At 60.2% G+C, this 16,506-nt stretch overlaps 1 protein-coding gene across 4 annotated transcripts in view; it reads left to right on the top strand.

Moving 5' to 3' along the window:
- Positions 1-221: 221 nt before the first annotated feature.
- The window catches only part of ACSL6 (acyl-CoA synthetase long-chain family member 6), a 45,839-nt gene continuing 29,554 nt past the window's right edge, over positions 222-16,506 (top strand). For 2 of the 4 annotated variants that reach the window (XM_012657624.1, XM_012657625.1), the window contains exons 1-9: positions 231-320; positions 3,425-3,539; positions 4,050-4,114; positions 4,385-4,486; positions 4,954-5,053; positions 5,528-5,706; positions 6,647-6,679; positions 7,922-7,973; positions 15,138-15,211. In XM_012657624.1, the coding sequence (XP_012513078.1) occupies positions 231-320; positions 3,425-3,539; positions 4,050-4,114; positions 4,385-4,486; positions 4,954-5,053; positions 5,528-5,706; positions 6,647-6,679; positions 7,922-7,973; positions 15,138-15,211 (810 nt within the window). Of the gene's footprint in view, positions 426-3,424; positions 3,540-4,049; positions 4,115-4,384; positions 4,487-4,953; positions 5,054-5,527; positions 5,707-6,646; positions 6,680-7,921; positions 7,974-15,137; positions 15,212-16,506 lie in introns of all 4 variants that reach the window. The other 2 variants (XM_012657626.1, XM_012657623.1) reach the window with 2 other exon arrangements.

Here is a 16,506-nt window from a genome sequence, read left to right on the forward strand (position 1 = left end):
CTCCCCCTGGGAAAGGCCCTTCCAGGTAGCCGGCTTCTGGGATGTGCCGTGTTGCGCCAGGAGACCGCGCCCCCAGCCGGCCCCGGGCCTGCCCGACGGCATGTTGGACCAGGGCCTGGCCCAGCTCTGTGCGCCACCTGGGGTCCAGGACCCTCCCTGGCCGCTTGTCCGGTCTCGTTCCTCACATGCCTCTGCTCTCCACAGAGTTAGTGTCCTCGCTGCTGGAGAAGATGCAGACACAGGACATCCTGAAGATGCTGCGGCTGCCCGAGCTGGGCGACTTGGGCCAGTTTTTCCGCAGCCTCTCGGCCACCACCCTCGTGAGCATGGGCGCGCTGGCCGCCATCCTCGCCTACTGGTTCACCCACCGGCCGAAGGCCTTGCAGCCGCCCTGCAACCTGCTGATGCAGTCGGAAGAACTGGAGGTGAGCGGGGTGGGGTCAGCTCAGCTGTGGAAGGTGCCAGGCAGAGGACTGGCGTCTCGAAGGTGGAAGCCACACGTGTGGCACAGAGACGCTCCGTTTCCCCTGGCAGCCAGCGGGCTCCGCAGCAGCCTCCGGTGAGGTCTGCTACTCGTTGCTCCTCCGCCTCTCCCTGGAGCTGCCCCCACCCCCGGCGCAGCCTGACCTGGGCCTTGCACTGGGCCTCTGGTTTGTCCACTTCTCGAACGGGGGTCTTGGCCATTGGTGCCCCAGCAGGAAGCCTGAGCAGGTTCTCAAGGGGCTGCGGGTAGATTCCCCTCCAGACTGTCCCTGTGCCCCGTCCTGCTCTGGTGCCGGGACCCGGAGCCGAGCCCTCCCCTGGCCCTTCCCCACCCCCCCAGCAGACGGACTCACAGCGGCAGCCACTGAGGGGGAAAGGTACAGTGGCCCAGTAGACAGGGTCTTCCAGGCTCAGAGAGAGGTTTTTTAATAAGCTTAGGAAATTTATTTTGCCTTTTTAAAATTTGCTTTTTTTTCTTAAACTTTCATTCTTTTCAATTTGAATAGATGATGTATTTACGCAGTTCAAAAGAAACCAAGGGCATATACTGAAAAGCTTCTGCCTTCTTCCCCTGGCCTCCCAGTTTTCCTCCCCGGAGGCAACCTGTATTAATTGTCCTGTCCGAGACATGAGCAAATGTCTAGACACACACCCACCTCCCGCATCCACTCGAAATGACACAGGCAGCACCGCTGTGCCCTTGCGTTCTGCTCCTGGCGGTGCGTCTTGGCCGTCATAGCGCGGCAGTGCTTTGCCTGGCCGGGGAGGGTGCAGGTCAAGACAGGGGCCAGCATCTTAAGGGCATTTTTCCAGCGGAAGGAGTGATGTTGCTGAGGTCCAGGTGTGTGCTAAGGCACCTGGTGGCTTTGGGAAAAGGCGCTGGGCAGTGGGGAGGGCGGGAGAGGGGCTGGCCAGCTGGCGTTGAGGATGCCCCGGTGGCTGGCAGTCCTGGGTTGAAGCTGGGCTCTGCCTCTCTGAGCTCTGTGGTCCTTGGAAGCTTCTTAACTCTCTGAGCCTCAGTTCCTTCCATCGTAAAGTAGGCAATAAATAGAGCACCTGCTTCCTAAGGTGTGGCGAGGATTTGGTGAGACGGAGCAGAGAAATCACTAAGAACAGCCATGTTCGGTTAAGCTTATGACTACGACTCATCTGGAGAGCTGCGCGGGGACAGAGCCCCCTTAACTGGGCAGGGGCCCTCAGGATGGGCGGCGTGAATTTATTTCGGTTTTCATCAGGGAGAGATGCGGCCAGTGTGCGGAGACAACAGCAGGCACCTGGGTTGGATGACGCCGGGTGACAGTGGTCTCGGTGGGGTCAGGACAGCGCAAGGCATGGCCCTGGCTCCCGTATGGAGACCACTGAGGGAGTCGCCGTGCGGGTCTGGCTGGGAGGACAGTGGCACGGGATGACGCGAAGGCCTCCCTTCCTGGGGAGACCGAGCCCTCTCTTTCCTCATCCTCCAGTAGCGCAGAAGCCAGAGTGGCATCAGGCCAAGGAGGGAGTGGTAGGAAATGAGGTGAGACAGGTATTGCGGAGACCTCGATCATACAGGGCCTGGTGCTACGTGGTGGGAAATCGTTCGGATGATGTCACTTCTCCTGCCGTGAATCCCTCCCCTGGCTCCCACTGCCTTCAGCCTGAGGTCCAGACTCCTCGCCTTGATCTGTAGCCTCTCTGGCCTCCTCTCCCACCGTCACCATCTGGGGCTCCGTACGTTGCCTACAGTTCCCCAAACACACCTGTGCCTCCTGCCCCCGTGCATTTGCACCTGCTGTTGCCTGTGCCAAGACTGCCATTCCCCGCTCCTCATTCTGCCTGGCAAACTCTTATGCATCCTTCAAAACCCAGCTCAGTAGCCACTCGCAAACACATACCTACTTGAGCCTCCTTTGTCCCTGGCAGAATCTCTTGCTGGGTCACGTCTGTCACCCTGGTGCTAACCGGGTCTGACTGCATGTGCCCGCAGCTCCCCGCGCAGGTCCGACGTGGGCCTGGTGCCCGGGAAGCACTGGCCAGACAGGACCGCCCACTCCCGAGCAGGGAGAGTGGCCTGTGGTTTGAGTGTGGCTGTTTGCGCTGGGGCTCTCACACTTCCTCAGACCCCGCGTTGCAGGTGGTGGTGGGCTCTGCGCCCAAACGGTGCTCGAGATGAGGGAGAGCTCCGGGACTGGGAGTTCCGGGTTTGGGGAGCTGGGAGGGATGGCAGGATCGGGGGGAGGAGGCAGAAGAAGAAGCCTGGCTCCTCTCCGCAGCCCCAGCGCAGAGGGTTCTGCCGCCTCCCTACTCTACATCGCGCCACTGGGGCCGGGAACTCACTGCTCTTCTCCCTGACCCCCACCCCACTGCGCATTAGCATAATCCAGCCTGTCCCCCTTCACAGCCTCCTGGGCCTCTGCTCCTGGGAAGGTACCTTCAGCACAGTCCTCAAACTAATTCACACTATTGTGTGAATGATACATGGCAGCCTTCTTAGCTAACAAGGACTACATCCAAATGATCCTCAGCCTGGGGGAAGAGCAGCAGATAATGGTGTGGGGGACCCCTTGGCAGGTTGATCCTGATGCCAGGGGTAGCCTGACTCCATTCAGCACTCCCCACGGCGTTGTGTGAGTGAGCCGTGGGTACGTAGGAACAGTAACTGCAAATTCTGGACGTTTTCTGAGTGCCTCCCTGGTGCGTGAATGCTGTGTGTGTCACGCATGTGTAGGGCACGCTGGTGTACCGGACCCGTGTGCATGAGCCGGCCGTGTCTGAGTGTGATGCACACCTGTGTACCGCCAGGTGTGCGCAGGCCAGGTGCACGAGTGCACACAGAACACGTCCCAGCCCCGACCGTGCGGACCGGCCGTGCGTCGATCTGCCACAGCCTGTGCGTGCCGCGGTCCCGCGTGACAGCCCCGACTGCCTGAGCCAGCTTCTCTGGCCTGTGCTTCGCTTGTAGGATGGGGACGGGGCCCGGCGGTCTGTGATCACGAGCAGCCCTCAGCTGCTCACCCACTACTACGACGACGCTCGGACCATGTACCAGGTGTTCCGCCGCGGGCTCAGCATCTCAGGTGAGCAGGGCTGTGGGTGTCTGAGGAGGGGCTGTGCAGGGGCGGAGGGGGGCAAGGGCGGTGACGAGCACGGGACCAGGGCGTGGAGAGCAGGCCCCGTTCCGTGGAGAGAAGCTGCTCTTGACCCTCCTCGCACCAGTCAGAGAAGCAGCTGCCTTACGTGGCCGCAGGGCCTCAAATTGCCCTCGACTCTGTTCCAGCCCTCAGGCCGTCTCTCGGCTCATCCTCTATAGCCCTGGCGGACACTGCGCTGCCAGGCCGCTGGCCTCTGCGATGTCTGGGTGTCCCCAGGGGCAGGCAAAGGGGGGTGGTCACAGAGAGGCAGCTACCACCTCCTCCCAGTGGCCCCCCAGGCCCTCTTGGTCTCCAGTGGGCTGGACAGGCAGTGGGGGGCAGTTCACTTGGCCAGGGGCACCCCACAGTGGGGCATGTCCATCCAGTTCCTGATGGGCAGGTGGGGGGCACACCCAAGGCCAGCCCCCCGGCACAGGCTTTCTTGTCTCTCTGCAGGCAACGGGCCCTGTCTTGGCTTCAGGAAGCCCAAGCAGCCGTACCAGTGGCTCTCCTACCAGGAGGTGAGTGACAGAGGACGGGCCCCACCTGTCCACCCACAGGGACCTGGCGCTCGGGTGGGGGGGTGTGGCAAGTGCCCTGCTGGGTCTCGGAGGGTCACTTTTTACTTGCCGGGCCTGTCTGCCGCACTGCCGGCTGCGTCCCTGAGGGGCGGTCGCCGTGCCTGGGTGGGGCATCAGGGAGGGTCTCCCGCAGCTGTAGGGCCCACCCGGGACCTCCCTCCCCTGCCGAAGGGTCCTCGTCTCCCCATCGCCCCCCACATCTGTGTGCAGGTGGCCGACAGGGCTGAATTTCTGGGGTCCGGACTTCTGCAGCACAACTGTAAAGCGTGTACAGACCAGTTTATTGGTGTTTTTGCACAAAATCGGCCAGAGGTAAGCACCCGCCTTGACTGGTTTCAGAGGTGTTAGCGGAGCGGGGGTCAGGCCCCACGGAACAGTCCTTAGGACCTGGGACGAGGGGACAAGTGGAGATGCCTGGGCTGTGCGGCCCCCCTTCTGAGCCCTGACCCTGCCCCTCCTCGGGATTGAACACCTGTGGGCTCTGTCCACACCCCGCCCAGCTCCACAAACAGCTGCCCCCAGAGCCACTGGGAAGGAACGACCCGGGGAAGAGGCCCTGGGAGTGGCTGGGGGCTGTTTAGACGTGAAATCCGGGAGGCGTAGAATTCCCTGGGGCGAGCGTGGTCTGGAAGGCCGTGGGAGAGCCGCACAGCCCATCAGCCCGTGCATTCCGTGCCACATGCGGAGGGCCAGGCTTCGAGTAGGGACCCTGGTCACCTGGGCCTCTAATCTCCTTTCCGCCCCCACCCCCCAACACCCCGACCCGCGTGTCTCCGTAGTGGATCATCGCGGAGCTGGCCTGCTACACGTACTCCATGGTGGTGGTCCCGCTCTACGACACCCTGGGCCCCGGGGCCATCCGCTACATCATCAACACAGGTGAGCCCGCGGCCGCCCGCTGCCCCGTTGGTGGCCACGCCCAGCCCCAGCCGGTTGCCCGACACTCGTAAGGGGCACTGTGCTTCTGCTCTCAGAAGACGCTGGGGGCTTGCGCTTTGGCCCCTGAGTTACTTTCCTGGCCAGACTTCACCTGAGGCTCCTTGGCTGCCCGGAGGAGCCTCCGCACAGGCCCAACCCTGAGGCTCACGGCCGCTTGGCAGACGCTGGGGCGGTAAATATCTCAAGGAGACCTGGGATGACGGCGCAGAGCTTGGGGCAGGGAGAGCTTAGAATCTGCTCCAGGTCTCCTGGCCTCTGCCCTTGGCTCCGCCCAGCACCCGCGGCGCGTGCCTCTGGACAAGCATGCGGCACCCCCGGCCCGTCTTACGTGTTCATGTGCACCGTGGGACGCGCACCCGCGGCGCCGCTGCCCAGCGCGTGCGCCAGCCCAACTGTCCTTGATGGTCCCCGCAGCGGACATCAGCACCGTGATCGTGGACAGGCCTCAGAAGGCCGTGATTCTGCTGGAGCACGTGGAGAGGAAGGAGACGCCGGGCCTCAAGCTGATCATCCTCATGGAGCCGTTGGAGGAGGCCCTGGCAGAGCGAGGGCGGATGTGCGGGGTGGCCATTGAGTCCATGCAGGCCGTGGAGGTGAGAGTCGAGCCCCCAGCCGGGCCGCAGCCGGCCGGCCACCGCATTGGAGCTGCTGGTTATCCGCCCCTCTCGTGCCCTGGGGGACTGTTTGGGGCCCTCGGGGTGTATCAGGGTCTGCGCAGGGCAGGCTTTGCAGGGGCTGGTGGTGGGCGGTGGGGTTGGTGTCCACGGGCGTCCTCTAGAGACAGGCTCTGTGGCCGGGTCGGTCCAGGTGCCACGAGCAGGTGAACGGAGGTTCCGCCCTCGGCTGCCCCTGGAGCGTTCTCGTTTCCAGCTGGCGTCAGCCTGTCTGCGCCCAGGGACTGTAGCCATGAGGTCCAGGAATCTCAGAGAGGTTCTTGCACTTGTGACCTGACCCCCAGCAGCCGCAGGACTGATTTTCTGTGCATGGCCTCCCCAGAGACGACAGGTTGGTGGCAGCTTGCGGCTCGCTGGGGCGACACAGGACGTCCTGGCCTCCAGGGCCTCAGGCCCTGCTCGGTGGCGGCCGACCCGCACTGTGCCCTGCTGGATCGCGGCCCTGGGCCCCCAGCTCTGCCGCTGCCTCCCCGCCCGCCCTGCACTGTCCTGGCGAGGCCTGTGCACGTGCACCCCTGGTGGCGCTAGCAGCCCCTGCCCCAGCACTGACGCGCGTCTGAAAGCCCCGCCACCCGCCAGTTTGTCCTGAGCACCCCCGCACCCTGAGCCTCGGGCTCCCTGTCTGCAATGTGGGGGGTGGGCCAGGACCTCCGGGCACCCCCTTTTCTCCCAGGAGTCTCGACGTATGTCTGAGGAGAGGCCACCAAGGTGGCGTCTGTCATGGCAACCCACATGCCCGCAGGGAACCTTGGATTCTGGGCTTGGTGCAGGCAGGGCCCACTATGCTGAGTTTATTTCGATTTTTCTTTTCGGTTGGTGAGAACTTTTGAGCATTTACAGCAGTGTTTTCTCCTTTCAGGACTGTGGCCGAGAGAATCGCCGTGCTCCCGTGGTAAGCGCATCTGCGGCAGGGCCTTGTTGAGCGAGGCGCGTGGAGGGCTCAGCGTAGAGGCCAGACACGGGCCTGTGTGCTAATGAGCAGCCCTGCGAACACGGCAGGAAATGCCCCCTGGGTGTCCAGCACTCTGCGGGCTGAAAGCCGGGGAAGGGCCTGGAAGGGGAGTCGGGTGTCTGGGACAGAGAAAAACGGGCAGCCCACCCCGGCCACGCTTGGTTCTCCAGTAGCCTTTGGGGAGCCCAATTTCTTCCCTTCGAGTGTGGTGAACTCCCCAGGGGATGGGCTGGACAGAGCAGCAGCAGAACCAGGAATGGACCCTGGGCCACGTGGCCTCATGGCATCTGCTGTCCTTGTGACCTTCTCTGTGTGTCGTCCCCATGTGACGCCGCCTGGGGTTGAACCACAGCGAGGGCAGCTGCCCCCGGGATGGGTCACGTGGAGGTTTCCCGCTTTCTAACGAGGCCTCTGGCCTCCAGGCCTTCCTCCAGCTCGTCCTGCCCTCCCTTCACCACCCTGGGGATGTCCCCACGCACAGGCCTGCGCAGGTGGCCCTGCTTCCCAGGCCCTCGCTGGCAGACCCTGGTGTTTGCTGTTTGCCCACCCCCCACACGCCAGGTCCCCGCGGAGAGCTGCCCCGGTGCCTGCGCCCGGGCTAGTTCCTCTCCCGGAACGCCCGCCCTCGCCTCGCTGGAGAAACCTCGCTGCCTTTCCATCCCAGCCCAGTGTCACTACCTTCCAAGCACAAGCAGACTTGTGACTGTCCCTCCTGACCCCAGGCCTGTGTGCCCAGCGCCAGGGCAAGGGCTGAGGCAGAGCCGTCCTGGTGACAACGTGTAGCACTGAGCTACATGTCGTGTTCCTGAGCCTGACCCCGGATATTTGGGAGAAAATGGGAAGGAGGGAGGGATCCAGGTCACATCCACTAGAAAGGTGAGACCTTTGGTGGAGGCCGGGATGTGGCCATTGCAGCCCAGGCCCGTCGAGGGGAGTTCTGCTCCCACGGTGGGAAGCAGCAGGACAGATGTGAGGTCGGTGGGACAGACCAGTGCCAACACCCCAGCTGAGTTTCCTCACCTGCTTTTCCCCATCCCTGGGAGCTCGTCTGCCCACCTTGCCGAGTGCCGCACGCAGGGGCCTGCGCGCGTGCCTGGCACACACACACCCGCGCACGGCACACACGTGGGGCCGGCTGGCCACGCTGGGTCTCCCCAGCACACTCCTCTTCTCCCCCTGCAGCCCCCGCAGCCGGACGACCTCTCCATCGTGTGTTTCACGAGTGGCACGACAGGTAAGCACAGGCACCCAGAGCGCCAGCCATGGCCTCCCGCACCCTTCCCTGGCAGCCCGGCGGGTGACTGCAGGGGCCTTGGACGCCCTCTGTGAGCCTTGTCCCGTGCCTGGCGCAGACGCCAGGTCCCTCCTGCTGCGCCCGGTTCCCAGCACAGGACCACGGGGTGCACAGATGCAGACGCACTGCGGAGTGGAGGTTCCGGGGTGGGGGCTCCGCGCTCCCCAGAGCTGACCGGCGCAGACGTGGGCAGCTGGGTCACGTGCGGAGGGAGGACTTTTCTCACTGGCGTCATTCTCTGAGGGAAAGAGCTCTCGCTCCTCTGCTTTCTGCCCCTGCCTGGCCTTTGTGTCAGGGACTGGGGCCTGTGGGGTTTGGCGTCTGAGAGCCTGGGTTCGAGTCCCATCTCCACCATTTGCCAGGGGACTATGAGCCAGTCACTGAACCTCCCTGCCACCACTGCCCCCAGTTTCTCATGTCTGAGGAGGGTGGTTAAAGGCACCAAGCAGATGGCCGGGCAGGGTGGCTCACACCTATAATTCCAACACTTTGGGCGGCTGAGGAAATAGGATCACTTGAAGCCAGGAGTTCAAGACCAACCTGGGCAACATAGCAAGATCCCATCTCTAAAAAAAAAAGAATGATTTATAGCCAGGCATGGTGGTGCTGCTGCAGTCCCAGCTACTTGGGAGGCTGAGGCAGGAGGATTGCTTGAGCCCAGGAGTTCGAGGCTGTAGTGTTCACGCCACTGCACTCCAATATGGGCAACAGAATGGGACCCTGTCTCTAAAAAAAAAAAAAAGGACCCAAGTACAAGATGGAGTGGTACGTGATGTGAAAGGGAAGTCTGAATGCTCTGCAGGCCGTGTGCCGTGGGCAAGGCTGTCAGCAGAAGACATGAGCAGAAATAACACGCTTCATGCCTGGCCCTGACAGAGGAGTACATACATCAGTGGAGGTAGAACAGTCAAGGAAGGCTTCCTGGGGGAGGCATAATACACGTGAGGACCACGGCACAGGCACAACACTGTGCAGTCTGCACTGCCCTCACCCTCTCACTGCTCTGCTGGGGCCTCAACACGGCCCGCGAGGCAAGCAGGTTACCACCAGGTCTGCTCCAGCGGACTCCACCAGCACGCGGAGGCACGAGGCCTGCGCCCGGCTCCCCTCGCTCCCAGGCCGGGGCTCTTCCCATCTGCCTTTCCGTCTCATCTGGTGACTTGGGAAGTCACCTGCCTCGCCCCGGATGGGCAAGAAGTCTGCGGCCTTCTTCTTCCAGACCCAGAGCTGGCCCGCCTTGCTGACGGCTCTCGGTGGGCAGTGACCTGGGCTCTCCTCGCGTCTCACAGATGCGGCCTCCACCGAGGCGTTTGGCGGACCTCTGACCAGCCCCACGGGCGGGATTACCCACGTCGGTGGATCATGATACACGTGGCTTTATTGAATCGAAATGGATTTTTGCATTAACCCCCATGGGTTTGAGGGTTTCCACCACACTCTGCAGAACCTGTCAGCAAAGAAACGGCACAGCCTCCCTCTCCGGAGCTGACATCCAGAGCCAACCGGAATTCACAAGTGCCCTTCGCTGGGCGTGGCGGCTCACGTCTGTAATCCCAGCGCTTTGGAAGACTGAGGCGGGAGGATCGCTCGAGGCCAGGAGTTTGAGACCAGCCTGAGCAAGGGTGAGACCCTGACTCTACAAAAAATAGAAAAATCCGCCAGGTGTGGTGGCGCATGCCTGTAGTCCCAGCTACTCGGGAGGCTGAGGCAGGAGGATCGCTTGAGTCCAGGAGTCTGAGGTTGCTGTGAACTGGGCTGAGGCCAGGGCACTCTAGCCTGGGCAACAGAGTGAGACCCTGTCTCAAAAAAAAAAAAAAAAGTCTTCGGGTTTATGTTGCTCTTAAACAACTTTCCAACGTTTTTTTGTCACGAGTCTCACAGTGCGAACTTTTGGTGACGTGGTTTTGGGGAGCAGGTCGCTGCCGTGGCCCTATCTTTGGACTCCTGCCTTCCACGAGTGCCTGCAAGCTTTTGACAAGTCACCTGGTCACAGATGCTGCCCCTGGATCTGGAAGGGAGCTTCGTGACGCAGAAATGCGCTGCTGCCCGGCCGGGAGGGCGGACATCACGCCCGGTGCCTTTGCAGACGGATTCGCGACGGGAAGCTGGGCCGTCCTGCTCGGGCTCCACGTGGTGGAAGCAGAACGCGCGGAGCCTGGAAGCCGGGCTGTGATTCGGGGTCCCGGGACCCTCTCTCCCAAGGTCAGCCTGGTGCTCGGCATAGCCGGGACGGTGAGCAGCTCCTGGCCCGGCCACGTGCTCGGATTTCCTGGCTTTAGGCTGAGCCCCTGCTGAGCCTCTCGCATTCTTCCTCCTCGTTGCACCGTGAGGCTGGCGTCCCGGCTCCAGGGGCCACGTGGTTCTTTCAGTGGGGAAAGATGGCAGATGTGATCTGGACCTGGTGCTTGGCTTGTGGTTCTGACAGAATCGTTCTGGGAAGATTTCCTTGGTGGCGTGTGGTGGAAAGACCCGTGGAGGTTCTTAGAAGGAGCTAGAGCTTCAGAGCCCCTGGCCAGGCCGCGGCGGCCCTGGGAGAAGGTGAGAGCTGACTCGTTTGTGCCCAGTGGTGGCTGGTGGGGTGGTTTGAGGTCCGTTGTTCATTTCAAAATAACTATTAGCTGTGCTGGAATCTGAACCGAACCTCCCTCCAAAAACAGCCTGTGTGTTAGCACTCTTTTCCTAATTTACGTGTATTTATTCATTCAGCTCATTTTCTGAGCGCCCGCTGTATGCATCAGACCTATCGCTGGGCGTGCGGGACGCAGGGAGGGGAAGCGCGGTCGGCACTCGCGGCTCACAGGCCGAGTCGTCAGGCGGTTGCCGTGTGACGCGGGCGCCGCCTCAAGGGCCGCATCCCGGGTGCGGGAGGTGAGAGGTCAGCACAGCAGCGCAGGAAGGATTCCAGAGGAAGTCGGTCTGGGCAGCAACCGGAAGGGCGGGCAGCTGGGCCAGGAGGAAGGGCATTGCAGAGGGCTGGTGGCAGCACCGCGGGAGGGCTGAGTGAGGGAGACTCGTGTGATCAGACGCAGAAAACTACGTCTCTGCACTCCCGCCGTGCAGCTTTGGAGTTAGCTAGCCTCTCTCTGACTGCGTTTCCCTGGGTCGTAAATGAATACGTTTGATGCCTGTTGCACAGGGTTGTTGTAAGAAGTAACTGAGTGCCATGGATGAAACGCCCAGCATAGTGTTGAGATGTTCTTACAGTTGTTATTTCCATTCTTACTAGCCCTCAAGTCTGATTTTTTAAAAATTGATGGCTATGGGATTGAAAAAAGTAAGACTCAACCCTAAAGAGATCTGGGAGGCTTTAGCGGGAAGACGAGCTCTCCTCCTGGTTACCCAACTTCCAGGGCGCGTCGGTCACCGTTACCTGTTGTACCTCACCTTTGGCTGTGCACAGGCAGAAACAGGCGGCCAGAGGGCCCAGCACTGTCCCCAGACCCTACTCCCGCCCCCGCAGGGAGACCTCGAGCCCAGCTTCACCCCACGGCTGCTCGCACTTGGTGCCCGCATCCGACCAGGCCAGATCTTCCCCCAGCAAAACGCTTTTCTGCATAACGGCCGTGGGAGGCTGCCCAGGAACACCGGCCACAGCCAAATGCCGTTTGCAGAGTCCGAAACGGGGAGAGTTTTTCTTCAGTGGCTCGAGAGAAAGCTGAATGCGAGGCGGGTGAGCTGATGAGTGATGGGCCGCAGGTCTCACCGCTGAGACGCTGGCTCCCTGGGTGGCAACGCCGCTGCCTGGCCTCGCACCAGAAAAGGAGGGAAGCGGAGGGATCCGCAGTCCGATTCTGCGAACTTGGCTGCACAGAGGCTTGTCTAGGAGGGCTTAGGCTGCTTCTCCGTGTGAACACCTTGGGAAACTTTTCTGCATCGCGTTCAAAGGAAATGCTGCCAGAGGTGTGTCTTCATCCTGAATCCGCGATGCAAGCAGAGCCTTCCTGAAGCTCCTCTTGCACCTCCCAGCCCGGCCTTTCAGTCTCCCCCGGAATCTGCCGTCAACATTCACCTCTCCTTCGTCATTCAGCATCACATCCAGAGGTGATTTGAAATAATCTGAGCATTTCTGGAATATTTTAAAATTCCGTAGGTCATTAGAAGTTTATGAAAATTACATTCATATCCACAAGAAAACTAAAAGGCGCGAACTCTTCTCATCACGCTGGAGAAGAAAAGGGCTCATCTGACCAAACGGAATCGGGTAACTGTGACTGTTGTATGTGTTTTGGCCTGAACTGAATGGAGGCTTTAGAAATCGTCATTAAGGCCCGGGCGCGGTGGCTCACGCCTGTAATCCCAGCACTCTGGGAGGCCGAGGCGGGCGGATCGTTCTGAGCTCAGGAGTTCAAGACCAGCCTGAGCAAGAGCGAGACCCCGTCTCTACTAAAATTAGAAAGAAATTAATCGGACAACTAAAAATATACAGAAAAAATTAGCCGGGCATGGTGGCACATGCCTGTAGTCCCAGCTACTCGGGAGGCTGAGGCAGGAGGATCGCTTGAGCCCAGGAGTCTGAGGTTGCTGTGAGCTAGGCTGACGCCACGGCACTCTAGCCCGGGCAACACAGTGAGACTCTGTCTCAAAAACAAAAAAATAAAGAAATTGTCATTAACGACGGCAGCTTTCCCTTGAGATTCTCGGATCGTCCGACCTGCAGTTGCGTCAGGCGGGAGCAAGTCCGCCAGCCCCGCGGATCGGAAGCTCAGCAGCACCGGACGCTACGCTGTTAGTTCCTTTGTCACTTCCAGAACCTGAGAGCCCACGGACGAAGCTGCCAGGTGACAGAGTGGGCCCCGTCTCTCTGGGATTTGCATGTAGGAGACGCCTCCGGGAAATTTCTCGATGTGGGCCTGGGTTTGGGGAAAGATGTCAGGATGGAAGGACAGGCAGAGGGAAAACAGATCCCGCAGCTCCTTTTCTTTTCAAAAGGAAGATATTTTATTTATTTGCTTTTTCCTCCTCACCCTCTATGTGATAGTATTTTTAATTTATTTTTTAAAAAGGAGGATATTTTAACAGCTATCCATTTTAAAAGCGTAATTTTTAAAATCATGTAAACGTCTGTGTCCCCAGAATCGCCTCGGTCGGACGGACGAGTCTGTCTCTCGAATTCAAAGACGGGGCCACGACTGATGCTCTTGTCTCTGGCAAACGGGTTGCCAGTGAGCTGAGCAAGTCGGCCTCGAGGGACATAATTACGAGAGCGACTGTGTCTTTGTCTCCATTCGTTCCTTTAAACTTGCGCAGCGGGAGGTGGTTCTTTTTCTGCTCCTGGATAAAAACTTGGGCATTTCGTGCCTTTCCTGGTCACTCTCAGGTAACAAAAAGTTCCATGGTGGTTGCGAGTGACAAACAGAGTCTGGATGCAGAACGACAAGTGGCAGTGACGTCCCTGTGTTCACCGAGACGTCCGCGCCTCCCGGGAGGGTCGGCTGCAGGCTGGGCAGGGACGGTCTCCTCCCCTCGGTTCTCTCTGGTGTTTCTTCTTCCTGCCCCCACCCGCGCTTGCCCATGGAAGTCCCTGTCTGTTCCCTCTCCCCGGGCTGGAAGTGGGGGTGGGTGGTCTAAGTAGGTGGGGTGTGAAGCCGGGAGATGGTTTTGGGCAGACGTCTGAAGCTCACTCCACGTTTGACGGGTGCTTTCCCGAGTGCTCCCGGTTTGGGATTTCGGCACCGCCCTTCCCGGGTCGTCTGCTCCCGGCTCCACTTCAGCCTCTGCCTCTGCGTATCTTACTGCCTCGCTCTGGCCAGGGAGGGTGGCTTTGCGCCGGCGAACTGGCCCGTGGAGAAGATCTCCTTCATCCCGCCGCTGCCCCTCGGACCGAGGTTCCTCCTGGGACCCCAGATCCAGGTCCTGGCAGGAGTCATTTTTCGGCACCCGCAGGTTCCTCGCCTTCCTCACCGGGTTCCGCAGCTGCAGGGAACACGCCTGGGCTTTCCAAGGGACCCCACGAGTGTCTGGGTTACTTGGGTTGCAGGTCGGGTCTGGGAGAGAGGACCCTTCGCTCCTCCCCTGTGGATGGGCTGCAGGACTCATCGTGGCTCTCGCCAGAGAAATCCTCTTCACAAATTCTCTCTGTCTCTCTCACTGAGGCAAAATCCACGTAGCGTAAACTTAGCCATTTCAAAGTGAGCTCTTCAGGTGCATTTAGTGTGATGCTCTTAGTCTCTGCTCACTCAGCCCCTTTGTTACTTCCTTCTGGGTGGGGGCTGCGAAGTTAGCCTGTTAGTTTATTTGACATTTCCTGGGTAATTGGGCAGGTGGTCTGGCCCCTCACTTTTGGGTTTCGCAGCTACTACGTCTGCTACCTCTGTGGAAACGTCCAATTTAGCATCTTTGGCTGCCTTGGTGGAAACAGCTTTAACATCTTTTGTGCGTGGACTGCATCCTTAGCCCTATAGCAGCCCTACGAGTGGGCAGTGATTACTGTCCCATCTCACGGCCAGGCGCTTGGGGAGGACCGTGCAGGTGAGCAGCGCGGCTCGGGCCTGAGCCTGGTCCGATCTGTCCAGCAGCAACATCAGGTCCGTGTCCACCCTGACATGAGATGGTGGCCGAGCCGCCCTCTCCAGCCTGCTGTGCCTGGGGCCCCCCCTGCCTCTGTCCTCCGAGGCCTCCTAGCAGCCCACGAGCTGTAGTGGAAGCTGCGTCAAGACAAAGCAAGGACATCGACACCTGTGTCCCGTCTCTGCCGGGGAGCAGGAGGAAGGGCCGCCCCAGCCCTCCGGACTCCAGCCTGGCCTAAGCCTGGGACTGTTCCAGATGCCGAAGGCAGCAGGGGGGGCCTCTGCCAGCGAGCCGGCTGCTGGGTTCAGGACACTCGTCCTCCTCGGGCCGAGAGCCTGTGCTCCCAGAGGGGCAGGGGAGGGCAGGTGCAGGCACAAGTCACACCACACTGCCGGCATCCTCGGGGTGGGCTCTGAGAGTCCACAGGACGGCAGTCCCCGAAGCAGGAATCGTCTGCCCAGAAGTCCGAAGGTGGCTGGGGACGAAGGCCGGAGGCTCGAGTGGACAGCCGGGCGTCTGGGACTGGCCACGGGGCCTCGTCCTCAGGAGCGGCCCTCGAGCTCCCAGCTAATTTGCTTTCTTGCTTTCTTTTCACAGGGAACCCAAAAGGTGCGATGCTCACCCATGGGAACGTGGTGGCTGATTTCTCAGGCTTTCTGAAAGTGACAGAGGTGAATAACGTAGAATTACTAATGCAGGTGTCTCCCGAGGACAGCCTCAAGCCTCGGAGGATTTATCCCTGATACGATCTGGGCTGTCGTTCCCAGACGGGGGTCGCCGTTCCCATCAGAGCGACCCCGACCTTTACAGCCACTTTACCCCCAACGCTGAAATGATCCCTGCGTGATAAATATTCAGTTGATTTCTAAGATCCCAAAAAGAAAAGCATGCAAACCTATTTCTCATATTTTTAACTTCAAAAATGGATATGCCTATGGTTTTGTGCGTGTCCTGATTGGAAAGTGAGTTTCAGTAGCTGTTTTTCAAGTAGATCAGGGTTTAATTCAGTCATTTTGTGTTTAAGGACTACTAGAGTCTGAGAAACAACCGCAGCTGCTAATTTATAAGGCTGTACTGAAAGGTAAATTTAAAATCAAAAAAAGCTTTGACTTCCTGGCCTCACAAAAGCATGTTAGCGTTTTATAACCAGCTAAGAAAGGAGGACTCTGCCCAGAGTGGTGAGTATGAGCTGCAGTCTCCTTCCGGACACAGGAATGCGCGTTCTCATGGAAGTCAGGCTTTTCCCCACCGTGGAGGAGATCGCCCTCCGTGCTCGCCTAGACGCGTGTGGAGCACGTACCCCAGACGGTTGTGTATTTAGGCAGAAAACTGAGAGGTGCTGGGTGGCTGAGCCCAGGTTAGGAGCCCGGATCCCGGGGTTCGTCCAAAATGGGCCGAAAGCCAGCCCAGGAGAGGGATGGCCGAAGTCCAGCCCTGCCCAGTGTGGTCGGTGCGGAGGGGCTCCCCGTGTCAGCTCCCCCTCCAAGGCCCTGGCCCCAGGCGTGGCTTGGGAGGCCAAGTTCAACTGCATATTTGGGGCTCGGCTTGTCTCCTCCTCTTTTCGGGCTGGGTCCCCGGCCGCAGTTGGCAGAGACTTAGGGCTGTCTGGGCCCCTTTCTCTGGAAGAAGGACTAGGAAATGCTGGTTAGCTAAGACCTTCCGAATACCTGCCCAGGTGGCCCAGGGACCTGGCGCAGATCCTGCAGGTGTGGGAGGGAAGGGAGAGGGGAAGGAAGGGGAGAGAGCCCGCTGGTGCTGACTGACTGCAAGTGAGGTGCAGGCCCTCCGAGAGGAGACTTCCCGCGGAGCCCGGCTCTGCTGGTTTATGTGTGCTGTTTGGCTCTTGCTTCTGCAGATAACCTAGACCCACTGGCGCTGCGACCTAACACTCCGCTTCCTATGCTGCCTGTCTCTGTCTCTCTCTTCTTTCTGCGCCTTCCCCTCTCTCCCCCTCCCTCCCCCTCTC

The sequence above is a fragment of the Propithecus coquereli genome, unplaced genomic scaffold (assembly GCF_000956105.1).
Source record: "Propithecus coquereli isolate 6110/MARCELLA unplaced genomic scaffold, Pcoq_1.0 Scaffold553, whole genome shotgun sequence".
Lineage (NCBI taxonomy): Eukaryota > Metazoa > Chordata > Mammalia > Primates > Indriidae > Propithecus > Propithecus coquereli.